Below are 24,182 nucleotides of genomic sequence, written 5' to 3'. Positions count from 1 at the left end.
AAATGGAAAATGACGTCAAGACAAATAGGAACACATCTCATGTAACCAGTATCCAAAACCACAGACACACACACACAAAAACCACACACACACACACACACACACACATGTCAACAATGGCGATGGGTCAGTTGTGAGTTGAAGGTTGCCACTTCTGCTGTTTCTGTGGATGTTCTCTTACTTATTATGAGATTTTAACAACAGGAGGTAATCACAATCTAGCCTGGAATCCAAACTGATATACTCCAAAACAGAACATATCAGTTTGGGTTCCAGGCTAATCCCAAACCCCTCGTACAACTACTTGATGGATGTTGTTCCCTGTCTACATGTAAAATGTGTGCACGCATGACTGTAAATTGCTATGGACAAAAGCGTCTGCTAAATGGCATATATTAATTATATATATATTTTTAAACTCTCATCTCCAGAAGGTGTAGTGAATTAACTGTCAGTAGGGTTGTGAAAGTCAACCATACTGTGTACATGCTTGTCATAACTCCATAAAGCCAGGAGCACGCCCCAACACCTATATCTAAAGCTATCGATAAGGTGGTGGTAAATGTGATGTTCTTTAAACAACAATGATAGAGCTATTTCCTCAAAACCAAACCAAAGCATGACTGAAGGATGATTATATCTGGCAAAATATTTTGAGGGACATGGTTCCATCATGTGAGCTCCGTTGCTTTTCTTACCGTCAATTAGTTTTCTTTGACATTATCATTTTAGTAATGCTGTATATTTAAACATGACATATCAGGGAAAGGTATAGAAAGGTTGAAATCACCTGTAATTTTTTTATCACTTTACAAGACGTGGCAAGGGAATGTCTTTTGAAATATATATTGGCTATGGATAACACTAATGGTGGTGATTTGGATTGGTGGTGATTCCCCATTCCAAAGTAACTACTCTTACATACAGTCAGACCTCGCTGCCATTGATTTTTTTGTATGATAAGATTTGCCCACAAACTTGTTCTCCCTGCCCTGCCCTGTCCACTCCACGCAGTAGCCTACACAGCAGCAGAGGATATGGAGCGGTGACGTGCCACTGAACAGAAGAATAACACTTCTTTTTAAAAACGGAATAAACGCCCGAGTCTTTTTAGTGGCACTTACAGGGTGCCTCTTGTACTTCAAACGCAGATGCTAGAATACAGGAAATGTCAGGCGAATTCTCAGAGTAGGTCAATCACCCCTCGCGCCTCTAGAGAGATCTGTCTTTAGTTGAATATTGCGCGTCAGACGGGAAGGGTCGAAGAATACCGCTCCTGCCGCCCTGGAGACCGATGATACCAAGATGCTCGGGCGAATGCAGTATATTAAATTAACGACAGCACTCGGTAAGTGAGCTTTACTCGAATATGCATGTTATTACATGCGAATAGTCCATCGTGCCGTGCGCGCGTGGCTTACCTTACTGGGTCTAGGTTCTATTGTGCGCATCAGACGGTCACAAATCATTAGGGGTGTTCTATATTATTTATGAGTAATCGTGACCGATTAAAGCATCCATTAGGTGTAAGTGACTTTTGGATTGGATTGACCCCTATTTAACCTGAAGGTTAAGCAAGTTCATCATGTGCACTACCATGGTTTATTAGAATAGACCTGAGAATCTAACGGTTTTGAAATGGTCCTTTTCGGCCGGTGTAAATGTTTCTCTGGTGAATGTGATAGTGGGACACGTACAGTTATGTACCCATATGCTATTCATTCCCGTGTCTAACTATGGAAATCCACTGCAATTAGACCCTAATTGTTTCAGCTCGGTTTGGGACATTTTAAGAGAGAACAACGCCACCTGTAACTCTGGACACAGAAGTTAAGTCATTACGAGTGATGATCAGATCAAGTCAAATCAAATTGTATTTGTCACATGCCTAATACAACAGGTGTAGGCAGACCTTACAGTGAAATGCTTCCATACAAGCCATTAACCAACAATGCCGTTTTAAGAAAAATAGCTACAAAAAAAATGAAATAAAAGTAATACAAAATTAAAGAGCAGCAGTAAAGTGCTGGGGCACCGGTTAGTCGAGGTAATTGAGGTAATATGCACATGTAGGTAGAGTGACTATACATAGATAATAAACAGAGTAGCAGCAGCGTAAAAAAGGGGTGGGGGCAATGCAAATAGTCTGGGTAGCCATTTGAATAGATGTTCAGGAGTCTTATGGCTTGGGGGTAGAAGCTGTTTAGAAGCCTCTTGGACCTAGACTTGGCGCTCAGGTACCGCTTGCCGTGCGGTAACAGAGAGAACAGTCTATGACTAGGGTGGCTGGAGTCTCTGACAATTTTTAGGGCCTTCCTCTGACACCGCCTGTTATTGAGGTCCTGGATGGCAGGAAGCTTTGCCCCGGTGATGTACTGGGCCATACGCATTACCCTCTGTAGTGCCTTGCGGCCGGAAGCCAAGCAGTTGCCATACTAGGCAGTGATGCAACCAGTCAGGATGCTCCTATGATGAAGCTGTATAACATTTTGAGGATCTGAGGACCCATGCCAAATCTTTTCAGTCTCCTGTGGGGGAATACGTTTTGTCGTGCCCTCTTCACGACTGTCTTGGTGTGACAGTTTGTTGGTGATGTGGGCACCAAGGAACTTGAAGCTCTCAACCTGCTCCACTACAGCCCCGTTGATGAGAATGGGGGCGTGCTCGGTTCTCCTTTTCCTGTAGTCCACAATTATCTCCTTTGACTTGATCACATTGAGGGAGAGGTTGTTGTCCTGGCACCACACGATCAGGTCTCTGACCTCCTCCCTATAGGCTGTCTCATTGTTGTCAGTGATCAGACCTACCACTGTTGTGTCATCAGCAAACTTAATGATGGTGTTGGAGTTGTGCCTGGCCATGCAGTCATGAGTGAACAGGGAGTACAGGAGGGGACTGAGCACGCACCCCTGAGGAGCCCACGTGTTGAGGATCCACTTGGCAGATGTGTCGTTACCGCCCCTTACCACCTGGGGGCTGCCCGTCAGGAAGTCCAGGATCCAGTTGCACAGGGAGGTGTTTAATCCCAGGGTCCTTAGCTTAGTGATGAGTTTTGCGAGCACTATGGTGTTGAACGCTGAGCTGTAGTCAATGAATAGCATTCTCATATATGTGTTCCTTTTGTCCAGGTGTGAAAGGGCAGTGTGGAGTGCAACGGAGATTGCATCATCTGTGGATCTGTTGGGCCGGTATGCAAATTGGAGTGGGTCTAGGGTTTCTGGGATAATGGTGTTGATGTGAGCCATGACCAGCCTTTCAAAGCACTTCACGGCAACAGACGTGAGTGCTATGGGTTGGTAGTCATTTAGGAAGGTTACCTTAGTGTTCTTGGGCACAGGGACTATGGTGGTCTGCTTAAAACATGTTGGTATTACAGACTCAGACAGGGAGAGGTTGAAAATGTCAGTGAAGACACTTGCCAGTTGGTCAGAGCATGCTCAGAGTACACGTCCTGGTAATCCGTCTGGCCATGCGGCCTTGTGAATGTTGACCTGTTTGAAGGTCTTACTCACATCGGCTACGTAGAGCGTGATCACACAGTCGTCCGGAACAGCTGATGCTCTCATGCATGTTTCAGTGTTACTTGCCTCGAAGCAAGCATAGAAGTAATTTAGCTCATCTGGTAGGCTCGGGTCACTGGGCAGCTCGTGGCTGTGTTTCCCTTTGACGTCTGTAATAGTTTGCAAGCCCTGCCACATCTGACGAGCGGGTACAGCTGCCACTCCTTGAAAGCGTACCCTTAAGCTCAGTGCGGATGTTGCTTGTAATCCATGGCTTCTGGTTGGGGCATATACGTACAGTCACTATGGGGACGACATCCTCAATGCACTTATTGATGAAGCCAGTGACTGATGTGGTATACCCCTCAATGCTATCGGAAGAATCCCGGAACATATTTAATTTAACCACTTTTTTATTGACCCAGTCACTGGTGCTTCCTGCTTTAGTTTTTGCTTGTCAGCAGGAATCAGGAGGATAGAATTATGGTCAGATTTGCCAAATGGAGGGTGAGGGAGGGCTTTGTACACGTCTCTGTGTGTGGACTAAAGGTGGTCTAGAGTTTCTTCCCATCTGGTTGCACATTTAACTTGCTGGCAGAAATTATGTAAAACGGATTTAGGTTTCCCTGCATTGAAGTCCACGGCCACTAGTAGCACCGCCTCTGGATGAGCGTTTTCCTGTTTGCTCATTGAGTGCGGTCTTAGTGCCAGCATCGGTTTGTGGTGGTAAATAGACAGCTACGAAGAATATAGATGAAAACTCTCTTGGTAGATAGTGTGGTGCCTAATTGAGCAGTTTAGTCAGTGGTGCAACTGACTGTGAGAAACAGTGAACCTGCAGGAGTGTAGCCTCTAGAACTGTCCTGGTTCTTATTAACTGTTATTATGACTTAGGAAAGAATATTGATATAATACACTTTTTGTTGTTGCCGAAATGACGACGGCTTGTATTTTCGAGTACAAACAGTTTACTGTGTATGATAACTGGGAAAAATTGGGAACGCACGTACAATAAATAATCTGAAGTGAATTAAATTCAGTTCCTGTGTGATGTTAGTCCATATCCAGACCTAATGTCACGCAACCAGCTGTGGGGTTTATGACACTGCCAGTGAAGACCAATTATTGAAAGTATTTGGAAATACATATGCCTGTTACTGGTATTGGGAAGTCCCTCAGTGACTGAGCACTCAGTTATACATCCAGCAGTACTGAATGAACTTCTCAGGTCATGTTCTTGTAGTTGAAAAAGGGAGGAAAGTACCAACAACAGATTGGAGACTGGGGCTGCCTCCCTGGCACCTATTGTATATGTTCCCTATATCGTGCCCTACTTTTGACCAGAGCCTTATGGGCCTTGGTCAAATGTAGTGCACTATATAGGGAAGACGGTGCCATTTGGGACACAACCTGGAACTGGGTCTGAAACCCTGAAACGCTCCTCTGTTTCTGTGAAGCCAACGGTCCCTCTGACTCTCAGATTCCTACGCTCACATGTGATGCAGGCCCGTGACTATCATTAGAGAATTGAGTTAGAGATGCAGCTGGAGATAGAGGCTCACATTAGCAGCTATCACATCACACCAAGGCTTGAGTCCCAAATGGCACCCTATTCCCCGTGGGCCCTGGTCAAAAGTAGTACACTATATAGAGAATAGAGTTTCCCTATAACCTCTGGGTCCCATCCCCACTGACCACCTACTACACACCCAGACAGCCTCAGTCCATGCATTACAGCCTGGGGAGGGCTAGAAATGCTCATTCAAATGTTCTGTTGCAAAACGTTTTCCATTCCATGCTCTAATGAAACTGACCCTAGACTGCTATAGTCCAGATGGAACACAGCCATATCCACAGCGGTAGTAGTGGGAAAACATCTTCCATACATGCCCTCACATCGACTCGGTACTGGTACCCCATGTATATAGCCAAGTTATCGTCACTCGTTGTTTATTTATTATTACATTTATTTTTACAGGTTTTACTTTTCTATTATTTCTCTATTTTCTTTCTCTCTGCGTTGTTGGGAAGGGCCCGCAAGTAAGCATTTCACTGTTAGTCTATACCTGTTGTTTACAACGTGTGTGACAAATAACGTTTTTAATTTTTTTTATTTGACACCTCCCCTTCTTGGAATAATAACCTTGTGAGGAGCTTTGTTTAATGGTTACTGTACTAGCTACTCTTCCTGAGTACTGGCCTCGTCTATGGCCTTGTCCCCCTCTGTGAGCTGCCTGATTGTTTATGAATGAGGGGGGCTGGGCAGGAGCATGCTGGTTGGGACCATACTGACAGATCTCGTGTTGTACAAGGAGAGCTGTTCCAGCATGGCTCAGGGGCCCACATCTGGTTACTGCAGTGGCCGCATTTAAACCTAACACTAACAGAGGTGGGAGTACAGGTGTTTGGTTTAGGACCTGGAGGAGTGCTCATCTGGCTTCAATCAGAGGTGTGTGGGACACACACACACACACACACACACACACACACACACACACACACACACACACACACACACACACACACACACACACACACACACACACACACACACACACACACACACACACACACACACATATGGGGGAGGGTGGACTCTATATTGAAAGCAAGCGCTTTGCACATACTTTTTTTATGGGCCTAATAATAAAGACGTAATTTAAACTGTGAACAATTATTACCTTTTAATGTGGCGTGAACACAACCCAGTCATGGTATTTTCATTTGATTGTCAAACAAATCACTTTAAAAAAGTAGGCTACCTGTCCATGTTCGTCCACTGCAAAATAATTCCAGCATCCAAACTGCATGTATACATACTCGAGCCATTTGATGAATGGATCTGTTACAAAACACCAAAAAGTCTGCCTAATGACATTCAGCGATTGCCATTGATTAGGCCTGCATTAATTGATGCGTCTTGCTGACAAATGTACCTTTTTGTTATAGCCTGAAAAGTCTGGACACCTGAAATGTGGCTGAAACTGTCCCGGAAAAACGGGATGGTCAACTTACTAGACTAGGCTACAATTGTTAATCGACTAGCTGGGCTGTAATCGACGAGCTGGGCTGTTCCCCCGGACCCCGTATGTAGGGACTTATACAATGCTTGAAGAAGGCTATTGAACTTGACATTTGTGTCTGTCTTTATTCTTTTGTCCAATATATCGTACTGGAACATGGTATCAGAAGTGGCTCTAAACCCAACACGTTTGTTATTTTTGTAGCTGTAGTATCTGTGATCTACATCTGTTTATATTAGTTACTATGCTGTTACTAAGCAGTAATGTATTACGGCAGTGTTACGTTACTACACCTAATAGGAAATGCACATGCGCACTATTGTTCCGGGAACTGTAGAGCACGAGAGGTTTTGACTAAACGGTACCAACTGTACTCCCGTCTCCTGCCTGGTCATTTCTCCACAACACAAATATTACAGAAGTTAAGTGCAGTATAGGCGCAGTTACGTTCCATATGTGAACACACGCCGCTTCTTACGTTAGTCACACCACTGATCAACTCGTTGTTAGCTGGCTAGCTAGCATCACGACCTACCTCGATGGCTGAAGGCAAAGCGATCTCCTATTCCATCGCTATGGCAGCGAACATTCTGCCACCAAATCCCATGGTTCTCACAGGGGACTGGGATACTAATTGGGACAACTTCAGGGATGAATTCGAGGACTATGCGCTGGCGACCGGTCTACATGAGAAACCCAACGAGGTCCAAGCGGCAACTCTGAGGAGCTTAATGGGCTGTGAATGCAGGCATATCTACCGGTACAATCTCACCCTCACAGGGTGATGCAAAGGCCATACTGGATGCATTGGAGAATTACTTCAAACCCGCCAGGAACGTCATTTACGAGCGGTTCGTTTTTGGAAGCTGCAAACAGGAAGAGGGTGAGTCAGTACACAACTGTGTAACCCATTTGAGGGAAAGATACACTACTTGTGAATATGAGGGATTGAAAGAGGAACTGATTCGTGATAAATATTACTGGGAATTGCAAATGAGGACACGCGCCGGAATCTACTAAGAGTGAGAGGCTTAACATTAGTAACTGCCATTGAAATGTGCCGCACTGCTGAAGTCACTGACATGAGAATGAGAGCAATGGAAATCGAAACCCCACACACCGACGTTGATACTGTTCACGCTGTTGCCAGGCAGACATTCAGTCAAAACCAATCAAACGGTTAACACAGACCGCCCCATATCATGCAAATACTTTGGAAATGCACACACACGAGGCAAAGAGCATTGCCCTGTCTACGGAAAAACCATGCAGCGCTTGTGGAACTAATTATCACTTTGCAAAAGTGTGTCTCAAAAGCAAAAGTAGAGGGAGTGAAGGCAAGATTCACTGTGTTGATGATGTCACTCAGTGAAAGTGACATTTACATGCATGAATCCATTGGGGCTGTACACTCGAGGGAAGAAATGGTTTGTGACACTACGATTACACAACAAGATGCAACAATGTCAACTGGATTCCGGTGCTACGTTCAATGTAATGAGCTACAAAGACAAATCTTTTGCCCAGAGATACTAGACTAAAGCTGTACTCAGGAGAACTAATGAGCTCTATGGGCATCTTTGAGACCAAATGTGTTATTCGGGGACACAAACACAAGCTGGAGTTTGAGATCGTGAAAACCAGTCAACATCCTCTCCTCTCAGGCTCTGCATGTGAATGCCTGGGACTGATGCAGTTCACCGTAGCAAATTACCTGCACATCGTGGAGCAAGTCCAGCATGGACCCCTGTCCAAAGAACAGCTACTCAGCAGATATGACGATGTATTCAACAGGCCCGTTGAATCAGTGCCTGGGGAGGTACACTTTGAAGTGGATGAGAGCATCCCTCCAGTCCAGTGTGCTCCTCGCAATGTGCCCATTGCAATGAAAGTGGCCTTGAAGGCCCAGCTGGACAAGTATGAGGCCGATGGCCACATTACATCTATGACTGAACCAACTGACTGGATCAGCAATATGGTCAAAGTGAAAAAAACAGAGAAGATGAGGGTCTGCATCGACCCAAAGCATCTGAACCAAGCACTGAAACGCTCCCACTACATCATGCCAACACTGGAGGATGTCCTCTACAAGCTTCCCAAGGCCAGGATTTTCACCTTGGTGGATGCCCGAGATGCATTCCTTCAATGCAAGCTGGACAAAGAAAGCAGCTTCATGACTACCTTCAGGACGTCCTGGGGTCTGAAACGCTGGCTCAAGCTCCCGTTTGGTGTCTCGGTGGCGCCTGAGGTATACCAATGCAAGCAGCACGAGTTACTGGCTGGGCTCAAGGGCATTGAACCCACCGCTGATGATGTTCTGATCGTAGGCTGTGGTGACTCAGACGAAGAAGCAGAACTCGACCACGATGTGGAGCTCCTGGCACTGATGGAGCGCTGCCGATCAGTTAAGCTTCGTCTTGGCCTGAAGAAGCTGCAGTTCAAGGTGAAAGATGTCCACTTCTATGGCCACATTCTCTCGGCCAAAGGCCTGAAGCCGGACCCAGACAAAGTCAGAGCGATCCTCGACATGCCAAACCTGTCTGATGCAAAAGGAGAGCAGCGTCTCATCGGTTTTGCAAACTATCTTGCAAAGTTCATGCCACACCTATCAGCAGCCTATGAGCTTCTGCGCTGGTTGCTGGACAAAGACACACCATGGCACTGGCTACCCAAACCCAGACTATTTGCATTTCCCCCTCTTCTACGCTGCTGCTACTCTCTGTTATTATCAATGGATAGTCACTTTAATAACTCTACCTACATGTACATATCACCTCAGTTACAATGACGCTGGTGCCCCCGCACATTGACTCTGTACCGGTACCCCCTGTATATAGCCCCGTTATTGTTATTTACTGCTGCTCTTTCACTAATTATTTGTGAATATGTATGAACTTTCCAATTTGTAAGTCGCTCTGGATAAGAGCGTCTGCTAAATGACTTAAAATGTAAAATGTAATTTGTTATTCTTATCTCTTACTTTTTTTTAGGTATTTTCTTAAAACTGCATTGTTGTTTAAGGGCGTGTAAGTAAGCATTTCACTGTAAGGTCTACTACACCTGTTGTATTCGGTGCATGTGACAAATAACATTTGATTTGATTTTGATTTGATTTGAAACACGAGGCCGCAGTGCAGGAGATGAAATCTCTGGCTTCATCCATGCCAGTGTTGCGCTAATACGACGTCGCGGAGCCTGTCAGAATCCAGAGCAACTCCAGCCAAAGTGGACTTGTATGCTGCCTTATGCAGGAAGGCCAGCCCGTTGCGTTTGCAGCGAGAGCACTCACCCCCACCGAACAAAACTATGCACAATTTGAGAAAGAGTGCCTCAGCATTGTCTTCTCCTGCCAGCGCTTCCATCACTACTTACATGGTTGAGAGCTGGTCACTGCTGAAACTGACCACAAACCACTCATTTATATATTCAGTAAACCTCTCCTCAACGCGCCCAAAAGGCTTCAAAGCATGCTCCTGACTCTGCAAAACTACAGCCTGAAGGTCATCTACAAGCCAGGACCAGAGATGTACATCCGTGAGACACTGAGCAGGGCAACAGCACAATGTACAGGCAGAGACACTGCCTATCAGCGGCATGTCATCTGTTCGCTACAGCAGGAACAACAAGATGTTCAACAGATCAATCAGGCAGACTACTTAAACTTAAACAGATCACTGCCTAGCCCAGATCAGGCAACACACTGACAAGGACGAACACCTACAGTCACTGAAGTCCATGGTTCTCACAGGTTGACCGTACCTGAAATAGGAGACACCTTTCACAGTGAGAGATTACTGGGCCTTTCGAGATGAGATCAGCGTGCAAAATTGCATCTTGTTCGGAGGTCAGAAGGTCATTATCCCCAAATCACTACGTCCAGAGATGCTTACCCGCATACACTCCAGTCATGTTTAAGGTGACTCATGCTACCACCAAACATGTGAAACATTATACTGGCCAAACATTCAAGCAGAAATGAAAGACTTTGTCAGCAGCTGTACCACATTCAACGAGTACGCTCATGAACAGCCAAAGGAAACCACGATGTCACACAAACTGCCCACAAGGGCCTGGCAAATTGACAGCATGGACTTATTCAGCCACGGACAAAATGACTATCTTCTCATTGTTGATCACTACTCTGACTTTTGAGAAATTGAACTGCTCCTTGACTTGTCTACAGAGATGAAGAAGGTCGCATTTTGCAAGGCAGGGCCAGCCTGACAAGGTCATCACGGACAAAGGCCCACAATTCACTAAACAGTTCAAGCGTTTCACTTCAGAATGGCAGTTTGACCACGTGACCACCTCTCCAAGACACACAAAGGCAAATGCAAGGCAGAGTCAGCTGTCAAGATTGCAAAAAACCTGTTACGCAGTGGCTTGCATGACAGCAACGACCCCTGGAAAGTCATCTTACAGTGGAGGAACACACCCACCGAAAACATGGACAGCAGCCCAGCACAACGCCTTCTGAGGACTACCATCCCCGTAGCTAACAATTGAGCCCTGCGACATGGTTGGCGTCACGGACAAACTGCACCACAGAAAGCAGCTCGCTAAGTGCTTCTACGACCGGACTGCTCGAGAACTACCAGAGCTGGAGGTGGGTGAAACGATAAGGATGAACCCGCTGCTGAGAGAGTTGCACCACATTCTTACCGGGTGGATGTTGGTGACTCCCTCTATCGTCGCCATCGGGTGGATCTGCACATGGCAGAGCAGACAATAAACCATATGTCTGTCAACTGAAATTTGATGGAACATATGAGTCTATGCAAAGAGAATCCTCAGCATTTTTTAGACGAGTGACATTGACCCTTCACCATATTTCAGCCACTACAGTGTATCTATCTTTACTCCCCTAGATAAAATGGACAGTCTACATGTATTTCATTGTTCACTGAAGGCTGATTTATGTATGGAACGCTGCTGCAGCTGATTTGATTAAATTACTAATTCACTGGCTGTGGGAGCTGGTCGGTTTGTCTTTAGACATTAGTGCTCTGGCTGAATTTATGAGTCTGGAGAAAAGGAGACTGGCTGAATCCACAGACCCACAGCAAATGATTGCAACCGCTGCTAATTTGATATGCACTGTATATGCCAAAAATAGGATAATATAATTGATTTTAATCTGGTGAACTCCACTCCATTGCCTCATGCAATGGAACCAAGGAAGTAGTCCCACAAGTTGAAATTGCCCATCTGGCACTCTAGACAGGTTCAACAGAGGTATTTGTAAGAATTTCAACCCAGGTCAGGGTATAACAGAAGAGGGGGACAGGGAACGATAGTCAAGCTTTGTCCAACAGAAAAACGGCCAATCCCTCACCATAACCATGGCCCTGGTATTGTGAGTCCCTCTTCTGCCCTCAACCAGCACTCCAGGCAGGCCAAATCAAACTACAGTATATACAGTTGAAGTCGGAAGTTTACATACACCTTACCCAAATACATTTAAACTCAGTTTTTCACAATTCCTGCCATTTAATCCTTGTAAAATTCCCTGTTTTAAGTCAGTTAGGATCACCACTTTATTTTAAGAATGTGAAATGTCAGAATAATAGTAGAGAGAATGATTTATTTCAGCTTTTATTTCTTTCATCACATTCCCAGTGGGTCAGAAGTTTACATACACTCAATTAGTATTTGGTAGCATTGCCTTCAAATTGTTTAACTTGGGTCAAACGTTTTGGGTAGCCTTCCACAAGCATCTCACAATAAATTGGGTGAATTTTGGCCCATTCCTTCTGACAGAGCTGGTGTAACTGAGTCAGGTTTGTAGGCCTCCTTGCTCGCACACGCTTTTTCAGTTCTTCCCACAAATTTTCTATAGGATTGAGGTCAGGGCTTTGTGATGGCCACTCCAATAGCTAGACGTTGTTGTCCTTAAGCCATTTTGCCACAACTTTGGAAGTATGCTTGGGGTCATTGTCCATTTGGAAGACCCATTTGCTTTAACTTCCTGACTGATGTCTTGAGATGTTGCTTCAATATATCCACATAATTTTTCTTCCTCATATGCCATCTATTTTGTGAAGTGCCCCAGTCCCTCCTGCAGCAAAGCACCCCCACGACATGATGCTGCCACCCCCGTGCTTCACGGTTGGGATGGTGTTCTTCAGCTTGCAAGCCTCACCCTTTTTCCTCCAAACATAACGATGGTCATTTTGGCCAAACAGTTCTATTTTTGTTTCATCAGACCAGAGGACATTTCTCCAAAAAGTATGATCTTTGTCCCCATGTGCAGTCTGGCTTTTTGTGGCGGTTTTGGAGCAGTGGCTTCTTCCTTGCTGAGCGGCCTTTCAGGTTATATCGATATGGGACTTGTTTTACTGTGGATATAGATACTTTTGTACCTGTTTCCTCCAGCATCTTCACAAGGTCCTTTGCTGTTGTTCCTGAGCAGTATGATGGCTGCGTGGTCCCATGGTGTATATACTTGCGTACTATTGTTTGTACAGATGAACGTGGTACCTTCAGGCGTTTGGAAATTGCTCCCAAAGATGAACCAGACTTGTGGAGGTCTAACATTTTTTTTCTGAGGTCTTGGCTGATTTCTTTTGATTTTCCCATGATGTCAAGCAAAGAGGCACTGAGTTTGAAGGTAGGCCTTGAAATACATCCACAGGTACACCTCCAATTGACTCAAATTATGTCAATTAGCCTATCAGAAGCTTCTAAAGCCATGACATAATTTTCTGGAATTTTCCAAGCTGTTTAAAGGCACAGTCAACTTAGTGTATGGAAACTTCTGACCCACTGGAATTGTGATACAGTGAATTATAAGTGAAATAATCTATCTGTAAGCAATTGTTGGAAAAATGACATGTGTCATGCACAAAGTAGATGTCCTAACTGACTTTCCAAAACTATAGTTTGTTAATAACAAGAAATGTGTGGAGTGGTTGAAAAACGAGTTTTAATGACTCCAACCTAAGTGTATGTGAACTTTTGAATTCAACCGTACCTACTTGAAAGAACGCAAATACTATTTGAATGAGAGGGAGTAATGGTCAAGCTTTGTCCAACAGACAGACGTCCACTCCCTTCCCTTACCCTGACCAGGACATTGGCAGTCTCCCCTCTCTCCCCTCTGCGTGGTCGGTCGTAAATCCAGAGCATCCCCTGACGGATGCTCCAGATCTCCCAGAAGACCTCACTCTGAACCGTCTCTCTCCATACTTGGAGCTTAAAAAATACATTCCTTTACTGTCCGTTTGACGGGCCGAACCACTGTCTTCTGTCTTCTCTTCTATCGGCCTAAATGAAACACTGGAAGCAAGAAGCTTATTGTTTCTTACAACAAGCATTTTTTGTTGTTATTGTGAGAACCAAAAAGTAGATATCAGGAAGCTTTTATTTGTGAGGTTACATCAATGTGGTGTAGTAGTCACAGAAACGAAATATGAGAACTGAAATATCAGAATAAATATGACTTGATGTGATCTATAACCAGTAAACAAAGAACATGTAAATAGTGAAACAAGACATCGGGTAAAATAACCAAGAAAATGTGGATCCAGGGGATAGTATCTAGTGTAACAAGCATGGAGTTTGACTCCTGGAAGCAGATCACATGTAAAAACAGATCTCATATACAGCTGGAGTTTGCAAAGCTTTTAAGAGCCCAGAATAGTGATGTTTCCCATTAAGAAAAATTACCTTGTGGAAGTGTTTAGCTTTGGAATATCAAACACCAAATGACCTCTATCAAACATCACTGTTAGTATATGCCAACATACACAAATACTGGCTTGGAAAGCAGCTAACTATAATACTTGTAGGAATTTCATGTCTATACATATAATTGATTCAGGACTATCAAAACGTTTGTGTTGAATGCAAAAAATAGAACAATCTTGCTGTCAGGAAACCTTAACCTCAAGTGAGTTGTTAGGTGAACATCTGTTTTTTTGTGTATCACGATGTTGATATACTGTTACTTTATGGTCATTGACAGTGATGGTTAGTAGATAGAAGAGCAAGAAAAGTGCTTCTGTCACTTCCTATTGCTGAGATGGCTGTAAGGCTATCACGCAAAGGAAGATTTCTGAGTGCAAGCAGTATGTTTATGTACACAGTTGTAATCGTTTGGTTGTTTTGCTGGCAGATTGTGGGTAGTAGGCATATCAGATATGGCAGGGGCACAAGTTTCCATCAAGTTAACAAATACACACTGCAGTTTGGCAGTAGACACAAGCGGAAGCATCACTGACTCGCACCATAAAAATAATTGCCTATCCACAGACTGGATAAATCTCATCAAACGCTTGTTTCAGGCTAACCGAGAGCCTTTCCTAAGTTTGTTGATCAGTTCGTTAGTGTTGGCCTCTCCTCGGTGCTCCACGAAAGGAAACATTTAAGATTCTTAGCGTTCAACTTTTCAGCTATGTTGTCTACTTCAGTGTTTTGTTCCTTTGATGCTGCGTTGCAGCCAGGAGAGGAAGTGTTTAGCAGGATGCATGAGGGTGTGAGGAAGCTGCAGGATGCTCTGTCTGAGAAACGGTTTGAAAACGTATTGAAGCTGCAGGGGAGGCTGGCGCTGACATCGTGGGTCTTCATATTTCTTACCGATCTGAGCTCATATGCACGCGGTCATGCTATGGCTAGATAATCACACCGTAGTCTGTGGTCGACGCTAGATAGTGACTCTGTAGTCAAATGTATTTCCTCTTACACACGCTGATGTTCTATGAAGTTTGCAACAGCAGCATGGATACTCAATGCTCTTGGACATGTAAACTCCGCTATGTAGTCACAGTTCCTCTCTCTCTCACACTCTGTTCTAAGCATTTTCCAGGTGTCCATGCTGGATAATTCTTAGAAACTCATTGAGTGTGAGAGACTATGATTGGATATATCATGGCATTGTTGAATACTTGTTTTTGATTGGCTTGAAGGTCTTTCTAGAGTGTGCATTATTTCCCTTTATACAACTGGTGGGTCAAATCCTGGACGCTGACTGGTTAAAACCGCATTCCAGCCTGTGTCTATTCCACAAGTTACCACCAGCTAATGCTATAAGGTTGCAATGCCTATTTACTCTGTTCCATCTCACTGCACAATCCACTTTCTCATCAGCCCAGCCAGGCAATTTATAAACTTGATCTCCACTCTAAAAAGCATTTAGACATTATCTCCCATTTATTTTAGACTAGCAATTTGGTTTTCAATAGCACACATTTGTATAAACCTTGCATTTGCAAAATTGTTTCAATATTCAGATTCGATCTCCAGCTGTCCCATAGTAATGAACGTGTCGGGATGAGACAGACTTCACTCAGCTTCACAGCTTCACTCAGCCAGTCGAAATCTTGAATCAGCATAATTTATAATGATATATACAAAGAAATAACAATAGAAAACAGCTTAAACAAATGCAAATGCAACTACTATGTTGTTATTCTGGCTGCAATGTTTCACATGACTGTAGGTTAGCCGTAGTTGGCGAACTAGCAAGCAAGCAAGGGATAATAACGTTGCCAGCCAGAATGGCAATAGAACATTAAGAATGAACGAATGGGTCGCATACATAGATACAGAACAAAAAGACTTAACGACTGGATCACGTCTCTGGCAACCGAACCGATAGAACTAATGAACGACCAGCCGGCTTTGGTAGCTATATGTATGTGTGTGCGTGTGTCGGGTCTATATATCTTGTGGAAGGATGAAATAGTATGAATAAATTTAGCAAAAAATAAATAAATGAAAATATGTAAATCACTATTTGAATATGTTGGTAACCCGTGATAAAGTGATAATGACCTCGAAGCCTCAAAGTGTTTGTAGGACATATTGGCATGGTTTGCCGGCTCTCTACGTGCCAATATATCCTCCGAACATCGGCTTCTCAATCATTATCACTTAAATAACGCACAGTATATTTGCACGGTAGAATTCAATGGCTATAGTGCATGTTCTATGTTTGAGCTGTTTTTGAAAGCAAAAGTCGAATTAAAAACATTATTGTCATTGTTGAATTCGATTTTCATAATGGCAAGCTAGGACTGGTGGCTTGGTTAGCTACTAGCAAGTCTGTTTGGTTACCTGGCAACTACTGTAGCTACAGTTGAAGTCGGAGGTTTACATACACCTTAGCCAAATACATTTAAACTCAGTTTTTCACAATTCCTGACATTTAATCCTAGTAAAAATTCCCTGTCTCAGGTCAGTTAGGATCACCACTTTATTTTAAGAATGTGAAATGTCAGAATACTAGTAGAGAGAATGGTTTATTTCAGCTTTTATTTCTTTCATCACATTCCCAGTGGGTCAGAAGTTTACATACACTCAATTAGTAGTTGGTAGCATTGCCTTTAAATTGTTTAACTTGGGTCAAACGTTTCGGGTAGCCTTCCACAAGCTTCCCAAAATAAGTTGGGTGAATTTTGGCCCATTCCTCCTGACAGAGCTGGTGTAACTGAGTCAGGTTTGTAGGCCTCCTTGCTCGCACACGCTTTTTCAGTTCTTCCCACAAATTTTCTATAGGATTGAGGTCAGGGCTTTGTTATGGCCACTCCAATACCTTGACTTTGTTGTCCTTAAGCCATTTTGAAACAACTTTGGAAGTATGCTTGGGGTCATTGTCCATTTGGAAGACCCATTTGCGACCAAGCTTTAACTTCCTGACTGATGTCTTGAGATGTTGCTTCAATATATCCACATAATTTTCCTTCCTCATATGCCATCTATTTTGTGAAGTGCCCCAGTCCCTCCTGCAGCAAAGCACCCCCACGACATGATGCTGCCACCCCCGTGCTTCACGGTTGGGATGGTGTTCATCGGCTTGCAAGCCTCCCCCTTTTTCCTCCAAACATAACGATGGTCATTATGGCCAAACAGTTCTATTTTTGTTTCATCAGACCAGAGGACATTTCTCCAAAAAGTATGATCTTTGTCCCCATCTGCAGTTGAAAACCGGTTTCTTACTTCCTGAGTGGCCTTTCAGGTTATGTCGAAATAGGACTTGTTTTACTGTGGACATAGATACTTTTGTACCTGTTTCCTCCAGCATCTTCACAAGATCCTTTGCTGTTGTTCTGGGAGTGATTTGCACTTTTCGCACCAAAGTACGTTCATCTCTAGGAGACAGAACGCGTCTCCTTCCTGAGCAGTATGTGTGGTCCCATGGTAGTTATACTTGCGTACTATTGTTTGTACAGATGAACGTGGTACCTTCAGGCGTTTGGAAATTGCTCCCAAGGATGAACCAGACTTGTGGAGATCTACAAAAAGAATTCTGAGGTCTTGGCTGATTTCTATTGATTTTCCCATGATGTCAAGCAAAGAGGCACTGAGCTTGAAGGTAGGCCTTGAAATACATCCACAGGTACACCTCCAATTGACTCAACGGATGTCAATTACCCTATCAGAAGCTTCTAAAGCCATGACGTCATTTTCTGGAATTTTCCAAGCTGTTTAAAGGCTCAGTCAACTTAGTGTATGGAAACTTTTGACCCACTGGAATTGTGATACAGTGAATGATAAGTGAAATAATCTGTCTGTAAACAATTGTTGGAAAAATTACTTGTGTCACGCACAAAGTAGATGTTCTAACCGAGTCTAACCTAAGTGTATGTAAACCTCCGACTTCATCTCTATCTAGTTAACTTAGTAGCTACTTCAGTGGATGTTGAACACATTTCAAGCGGCAAATATGTTCAATTTTAGCTATGGTATCAAAGGGATAATCAACTCGGGGCTCTATGCCTTCTCTGGAAAATAATAGATCTCTGTGGAAGGTCAGTTCCACTCCGCTAGCGTGTCGTGGAACATCTCGATGCGTTCTATTTTCCAAAGAACGCATCGCCCCTCGGCTTTGGATATATACTGACCAAAAATATAAACGCATCATGTGAAGTGTTGGTTCCATGTTTCATGAGCTGAAATAAAAGATCCCAGAAATGTTCCAAATGTTCCATTCATAAACTGTGGTTTTGCACTCCCGGAGAATTTCTGCAAAAACAGTCTGAAACTGTCTCAGGGAAGCACATCTGCGTGCTTGTCGTACTCACCAGAGTCTTGACCTGACTGAAGTTCGGCATCGTAACAACGAACACAATTGCATTTTATCAATGGCAATTTGAATGCACAGAGATACCGTGAAGAGATCCTGAGGCCCATTGTCGTCTCATTCATCCACCGCCATCACCTCATGTTTCAGGAGCATAATGCACGGCCCCATGTCGCAAGGATCTGTACACAATTCCTGGAAGCTGAAAATGTCCCATTTCTTCCATGGCCTGCATACTTACCAGACATGTCACCCATTGAGCATGTTTGGGATGCTCTGGATCTACGTGTGTATGACAGCATGTTCCAGTTCCTGGCAATATCCAGCAACTTTGCACAGCCATTGAAGAGGAGTGGGACAACATTCCACAAGCCACAATCAACAGCCTGATCAACTCTACGTGAAGGAGATGTCGCGCTGCGTGAGGCACATTGTGGTCACATCAGATACTGACTGGTTCTCTGATCTACGCTCTACCTTTTTTATTAAGGCATCTGTGAACAACAGAAGCATATCTGTATTCCCAGTCATGTGAAATCCATAGATTAAGGCCTTATTAATTAATTTCAAGTGACTGATTTCCTTATATGAACTGTAACTCAGTAAAATCTTTGAAATTGTTTCATGTTGTGTTTATATTTTTGTTCAGTGTACACGGCTCTTGCACGGGACATGCAGACTGTGTTAGACTCTGCCATGAGGTCATAGTTCCTCTCAAGTTCCTCAGAGTTGGATAGTGCGTGCAGACCAAGGCCATGTGAAGACATTATCATCTGACTTCACTGTACTGTAGTCACAAGGGCTTTGCAAACCCAGCAATAAAGAAAATATCTGTCTGGAATTCACATAAAAACACACTATGGCACAATTCACATGGTTCACCCACTTCAAACAATCTGACAAACCCACATCCACATAAGTTTGACTTGAACCACACACACACACACACACACACACACACACATACACACAGCGAGCAGATGCCAATATATCCTCCAAACACCGGCTTCGAGGGCATTATCAGTTTCATACAACAGGTTACCCAGTGGTGTAAAGTACTTTAGTAAAAAATATTTAAAGTACTACTTAAGTAGTTTTTTGGGGTATCTGTACTTTACTTTGCTATTTATATTTTTGACAACTTTTACTTTTACTTCACTACATTCCTAAAGAAAATAATGTACTATTTACCCCATACATTTTCACTGACACCCAAAAGTACTTGTTACATTTTGAATGCTTAGCAGGACAGAAAATGATTAAATTCACACACTTATCAAGAGAACTTCCCTTGTCATCCCCACTGCCTTTGATCTGGCAGACTCAATAAACACAATGCTTTGTTTGTAAATGTTTTATCCGTAAATTTAAAAAACAAGAAAATTGTGCTCTCTGGTTTGTTTAATATTAGGACTGTTTTATTATTCCTAATTTAACTTTTACTTGTGATACTTAAGTATATTTGAGCAATTACATGTACTTTTTATACTTAAGTGTATTTAAAACCAAATACTTTTACTTCTACTCATGTAGGATTTTACTGGGTGATTTTCACTTTTACTTGACATTTTCTAATTGAGTTATCTTTACTTTTACTCAAGAATGACAATTCGGTACTTTTTCCACCACTGGGGTTACCAACATATTCAAATAATGATTTACATATTTTCATTATTATTATTATTTTTTATCAGATCATGTGGCTTGCCTGAGTTTGCCTCTGTGTTCAACTTGACCAAGAAAACAATGATTTCTATTTGATTAGCCCTGTTGTACTGCCCTGGTTTGTTTTGAGAGAGAGAAAAACATCTTACTTCCTGCCAGTAGCTTTTGAGCTCCTGGTGTAATGTGTTGGAATAATCGCCATGTAAGGAAACAAAGTTTCGCCCATTAAAATGTTTTCAATAACAGCCGGGACTCTCTGGTGAGGCTGGAGCAGGTGTGACGGCACATTTCTCGTCAGCTCATCTAGCGACCCCAAAGTCCCAGGTGTTAAAGCTGTACCTGTTGACGTTTTCTGATAGATGACTGTTCTGTTCCGTTCACTTCAATAATTACAGGATGATGATTTATTCTGCAGAGGTTTCTGATATCCCTTTCATACACAGACTCGTACACAGAATGAGTGTTAAAGTGATGTCGCCTTGTCCCCTTAATAATCAAATCAAATTGTATTTGACACGTGCTGAATGCAAACTTACAGTGAAACGATTACTTACAAGCCCTTAATAATGAATCCAAGTGTGTGACATGGTGGAGGGGACCAGTAACTATATGATCAAACTTTATCAATGTAGAAGCAACAGTCATTGTTTCATACTTTGGTCATCATACTTTCATCTGGTTTCCTTCAAATATCATCCAATCATGAAAAACATGATTTTGTTTGTTTAAAAATACTTTTAAAAATACCTTTAAAAATACTATTTGATCATTGGTGCAAGCTACATACCCTTCCTAGTGTTAAAAAGGCTAAATGACATGTTATTGCATAACACAAAGTGTTAATTCCCTAACATTGACAAAGTATAACAGCATCAGCACTAAGCACAGTGTTCATTTAATACCGTCAGTTTTCATTTAACACTGGAGAATTTGCTGTGTATAACCATTGCCTTACATTTTTACACATAATATACCACATCTTCTGTCTGAAATGGGTATTAGTAACTTTAGTGGAGAGTATTTTTCCATCACGTGACCTGGCAGTTGTTGTGGGGCATCAGGAAGGAGCAGAGGGGAAGTGGGGTGAGGGAGAGAGGGGAAGGGGTGGGCAGGAGATCTAGGGTTGTTGGGGTGAGAAGAGGGAGGAGGATGGTGGGGGGAGGAGGTGAAGGAGGAAAGAGGAAGTAGGTGGATGGGGGTAGATTACAGTATCTTCACTTGAGCACAACAACATGAACAACAACAGTGGGGAAAAGAGGCTAAAGAGAGGCTTAAGAGAGGCTTAAGAGAGGCTAAAGAGAGGCCAGACACCAGTTAGAGCAGCCAGGGCTGTTAGGTTCACAAATATGCAGCTCAGCTCAGAGGAAAGTCGAGCTCTTCAAAAGGCAACACATAGGCTGGTGAATACTGGGTAAAACAAATGTGTTTGCTGTTTTCATGTGCTATTTATGGAATTCTTATGGAGTTTTCTGATGAAATGTAATTATTTGGTTATGGAAAATTGTTGTTCTGGTGTGCCTCTTGATGGTATTAAACTAAGTTATCCTTTTTAACAAAATGCTGTCATATCAACACCCCACCATTACACACACACACACACACACACACACACACACACACACACACACACACACACACACACACACACACACACACACACACACACACACACACACACACACACACACACACACACACACACACACACACACACACACACACACACACACAGGTCAGGATCAGAGGTAGTCAGCAGATTCTCAAGACCCCTGAGTGGTGACAAAGTGTGTGTGCGCATAGGTGTGCGTGTGTGCACGCATGTTTTGTGCATCCGTTTTGTGCATCCGGCCGTGGGTTTCTGTGTGTGCTTCAGGTGCATCAGACTGCACCAGAGCAGTGATCAGACCAGACCCTATATCCTCTCACCCCCCAGCAGGCTAGGTTAGGGCCCATCCATCACCCTGGCATCATACTGAGATGATGTGCAGGCTGCACGGGGCACCTCGTTCACATTAACCACAATCCTCAGCTATAGCAGGGCAACACGCAATGCTCTACAGAGCCTCCACTGTATTGCCATTTTGTTCTCCTCCAAGACATGCTTTTTTCCCCCACGAAATGTTCTTCTGATCTAGGCCAGGAGGGCAACAAGCAATGGACGCTTGATGTTTTTTCTTAAGGACAAATGCTTTTTTTCTCTTAGAAATGAGCTTTTTAACCAGGGAACGTTAGAAACCTGTGAAGCACTTAATCATTTTCTACGATGCAATTTAAGCCAGAAGGGCAACACACAATCCACTGCGTGCTCATGCTTTTCTTCAAGACAAATATTGTTTTCTTCGACTTTCGCTTTTGAACTAGGAACCTACCTGGAAAGTACTTAGAAGTACTTCATGATGGATCGACCTGGGTTTTGTTTATGACCCTGAACTGTGACCCATGGAACCCTGGAAGTTCACACAGCTCCTACACTGAGTTATTTCTGGACGTAGCGATGTCACTTCCAGTAATAAGCTAACTGAATACACACACCAATTGTTCAAATAAAATGGAGGAGGACAAAAACTGGATTCTATCCCAGCCACCCCAATGACATCCGACAGATGATTATCAAATCAAATCAAATCCAAGTTTATTTGTCACATGCGCCGAATGGAAAAAGAAGTGCTAAGTAAAAAATAGAGGCTATATACAGGGGGTACCGGTACAGAGTCAATGTGCGGGGGCACCGGTTAGTTGAGGTAATTGAGGTAAAATGTACATGTAGGTAGAGTTATTAAAGTGACTATGCATAGATAGTAAACAGAGAGACACCGCCTGGTATAGAAGCTTGGCCCCAGTGATGTACTGGGCCGTACGCACTACCCTTTGTAGTATCTTGCGGTCGGAGGCCGAGCAGTTGCCATACCAGGCAGTGATGCAACCAGTCAGGATGCTCTCGATGGTGCAGCTGTAGAAATTTTTGAGGATCTGAGGACCCATGCCAAATATTTTCAGTCTCCTGAGGGGGAATAGGTTTTGTCGTGCCCTCTTCACGACTGCCTTGGTGTGCTTGGACCATGATAGTTTGTTGGTGATGTGGACACCAAGGAACTTGAAGCTCTCAACCTGCTCCACTACAGCCTGTCAAATCAAATCAAATTTTATTGGTCACATACACATGGTTAGCAGATGCTAATGCGTGTGTAGCGAAATGCTTGTGCTTCTAGTTTCCGACAGTGCAGTAATATCTAACAAGTAATCAATTAAACAACAACTACCTAATACTCACAAATCTAAAGGGACGGAATAAGAATATATACATGTAAATATATGGGTGAGCAATGACCGAGCAGAATAGGGAAGATGCAATAGATGGTGTAAAATACAGTATATACTGTACATATGAGATGAGTAATGTAAGATATGTAAACATTATTAAAGTGGCAGTATTTAAAGTGACTAGTGATCCATTTATTTTAGTGGCCAATGATTCGAGTCTGTATCTTGGCAGCAGCCTCTCTGTGTTAGTGATGGCTGTTTAACACTCTGATGTCCTTGAGATAGAAGCTGTTTTTCAGTCTCTCGGTAGGTGTAGGTGTCCTGGAGGGCAGGTCGTTTACCCCGGTGATGCGTTGTGCAGACCGCACCACCCTCTGGAGAGTCTTGCGGTTGAGGGCGGTGCAGTTGCCATACCAGGCGGTGATACAGCCCAATAGGATGCTCTCAATTGTGCATCTGTAAAAGTTTGTGTTGGCTTTAGGTGACAAGCCAAATTTCTTCAGCTTCCTGAGGTTGGAACAGAGCCTTCTTCACCACGCTGTCTCTGTGGGTGGACTTTTTCAGTCTGTTCGTGATGTGTACGCCGAGGAACTTAAAATATTCCACCTTCTCCACTGCTGTCCCGTCAATGTGGATAGGGGGGTACTCCCTCTGCTGATTGCTGAAGTCCACGATCATCTCCTTTGTTGACGTTGAGTGAGAGGTTGTTTT

At 43.4% G+C, this 24,182-nt stretch overlaps 1 protein-coding gene across 1 annotated transcript in view; it reads left to right on the top strand.

Moving 5' to 3' along the window:
* The first annotated feature begins 1,017 nt into the window (after positions 1-1,017).
* LOC139543715 (integrin alpha-1-like) overlaps positions 1,018-24,182 on the top strand; it is a 69,756-nt gene continuing 46,591 nt past the window's right edge. Inside the window, exon 1 of the mRNA XM_071350064.1 lies at positions 1,018-1,348. Within this exon, the coding sequence (XP_071206165.1) occupies positions 1,306-1,348 (43 nt within the window). The 5' untranslated portion in view covers positions 1,018-1,305. The remainder of the gene's footprint in view (positions 1,349-24,182) is intronic.

Source organism: Salvelinus alpinus, chromosome 18, assembly GCF_045679555.1.
Source record: "Salvelinus alpinus chromosome 18, SLU_Salpinus.1, whole genome shotgun sequence".
In the NCBI taxonomy this organism is placed as follows: domain Eukaryota; kingdom Metazoa; phylum Chordata; class Actinopteri; order Salmoniformes; family Salmonidae; genus Salvelinus; species Salvelinus alpinus.
The sequence above is the reverse complement of the archived record's forward strand: the minus strand, read 5'-3'. Positions and strand labels throughout refer to the sequence as shown.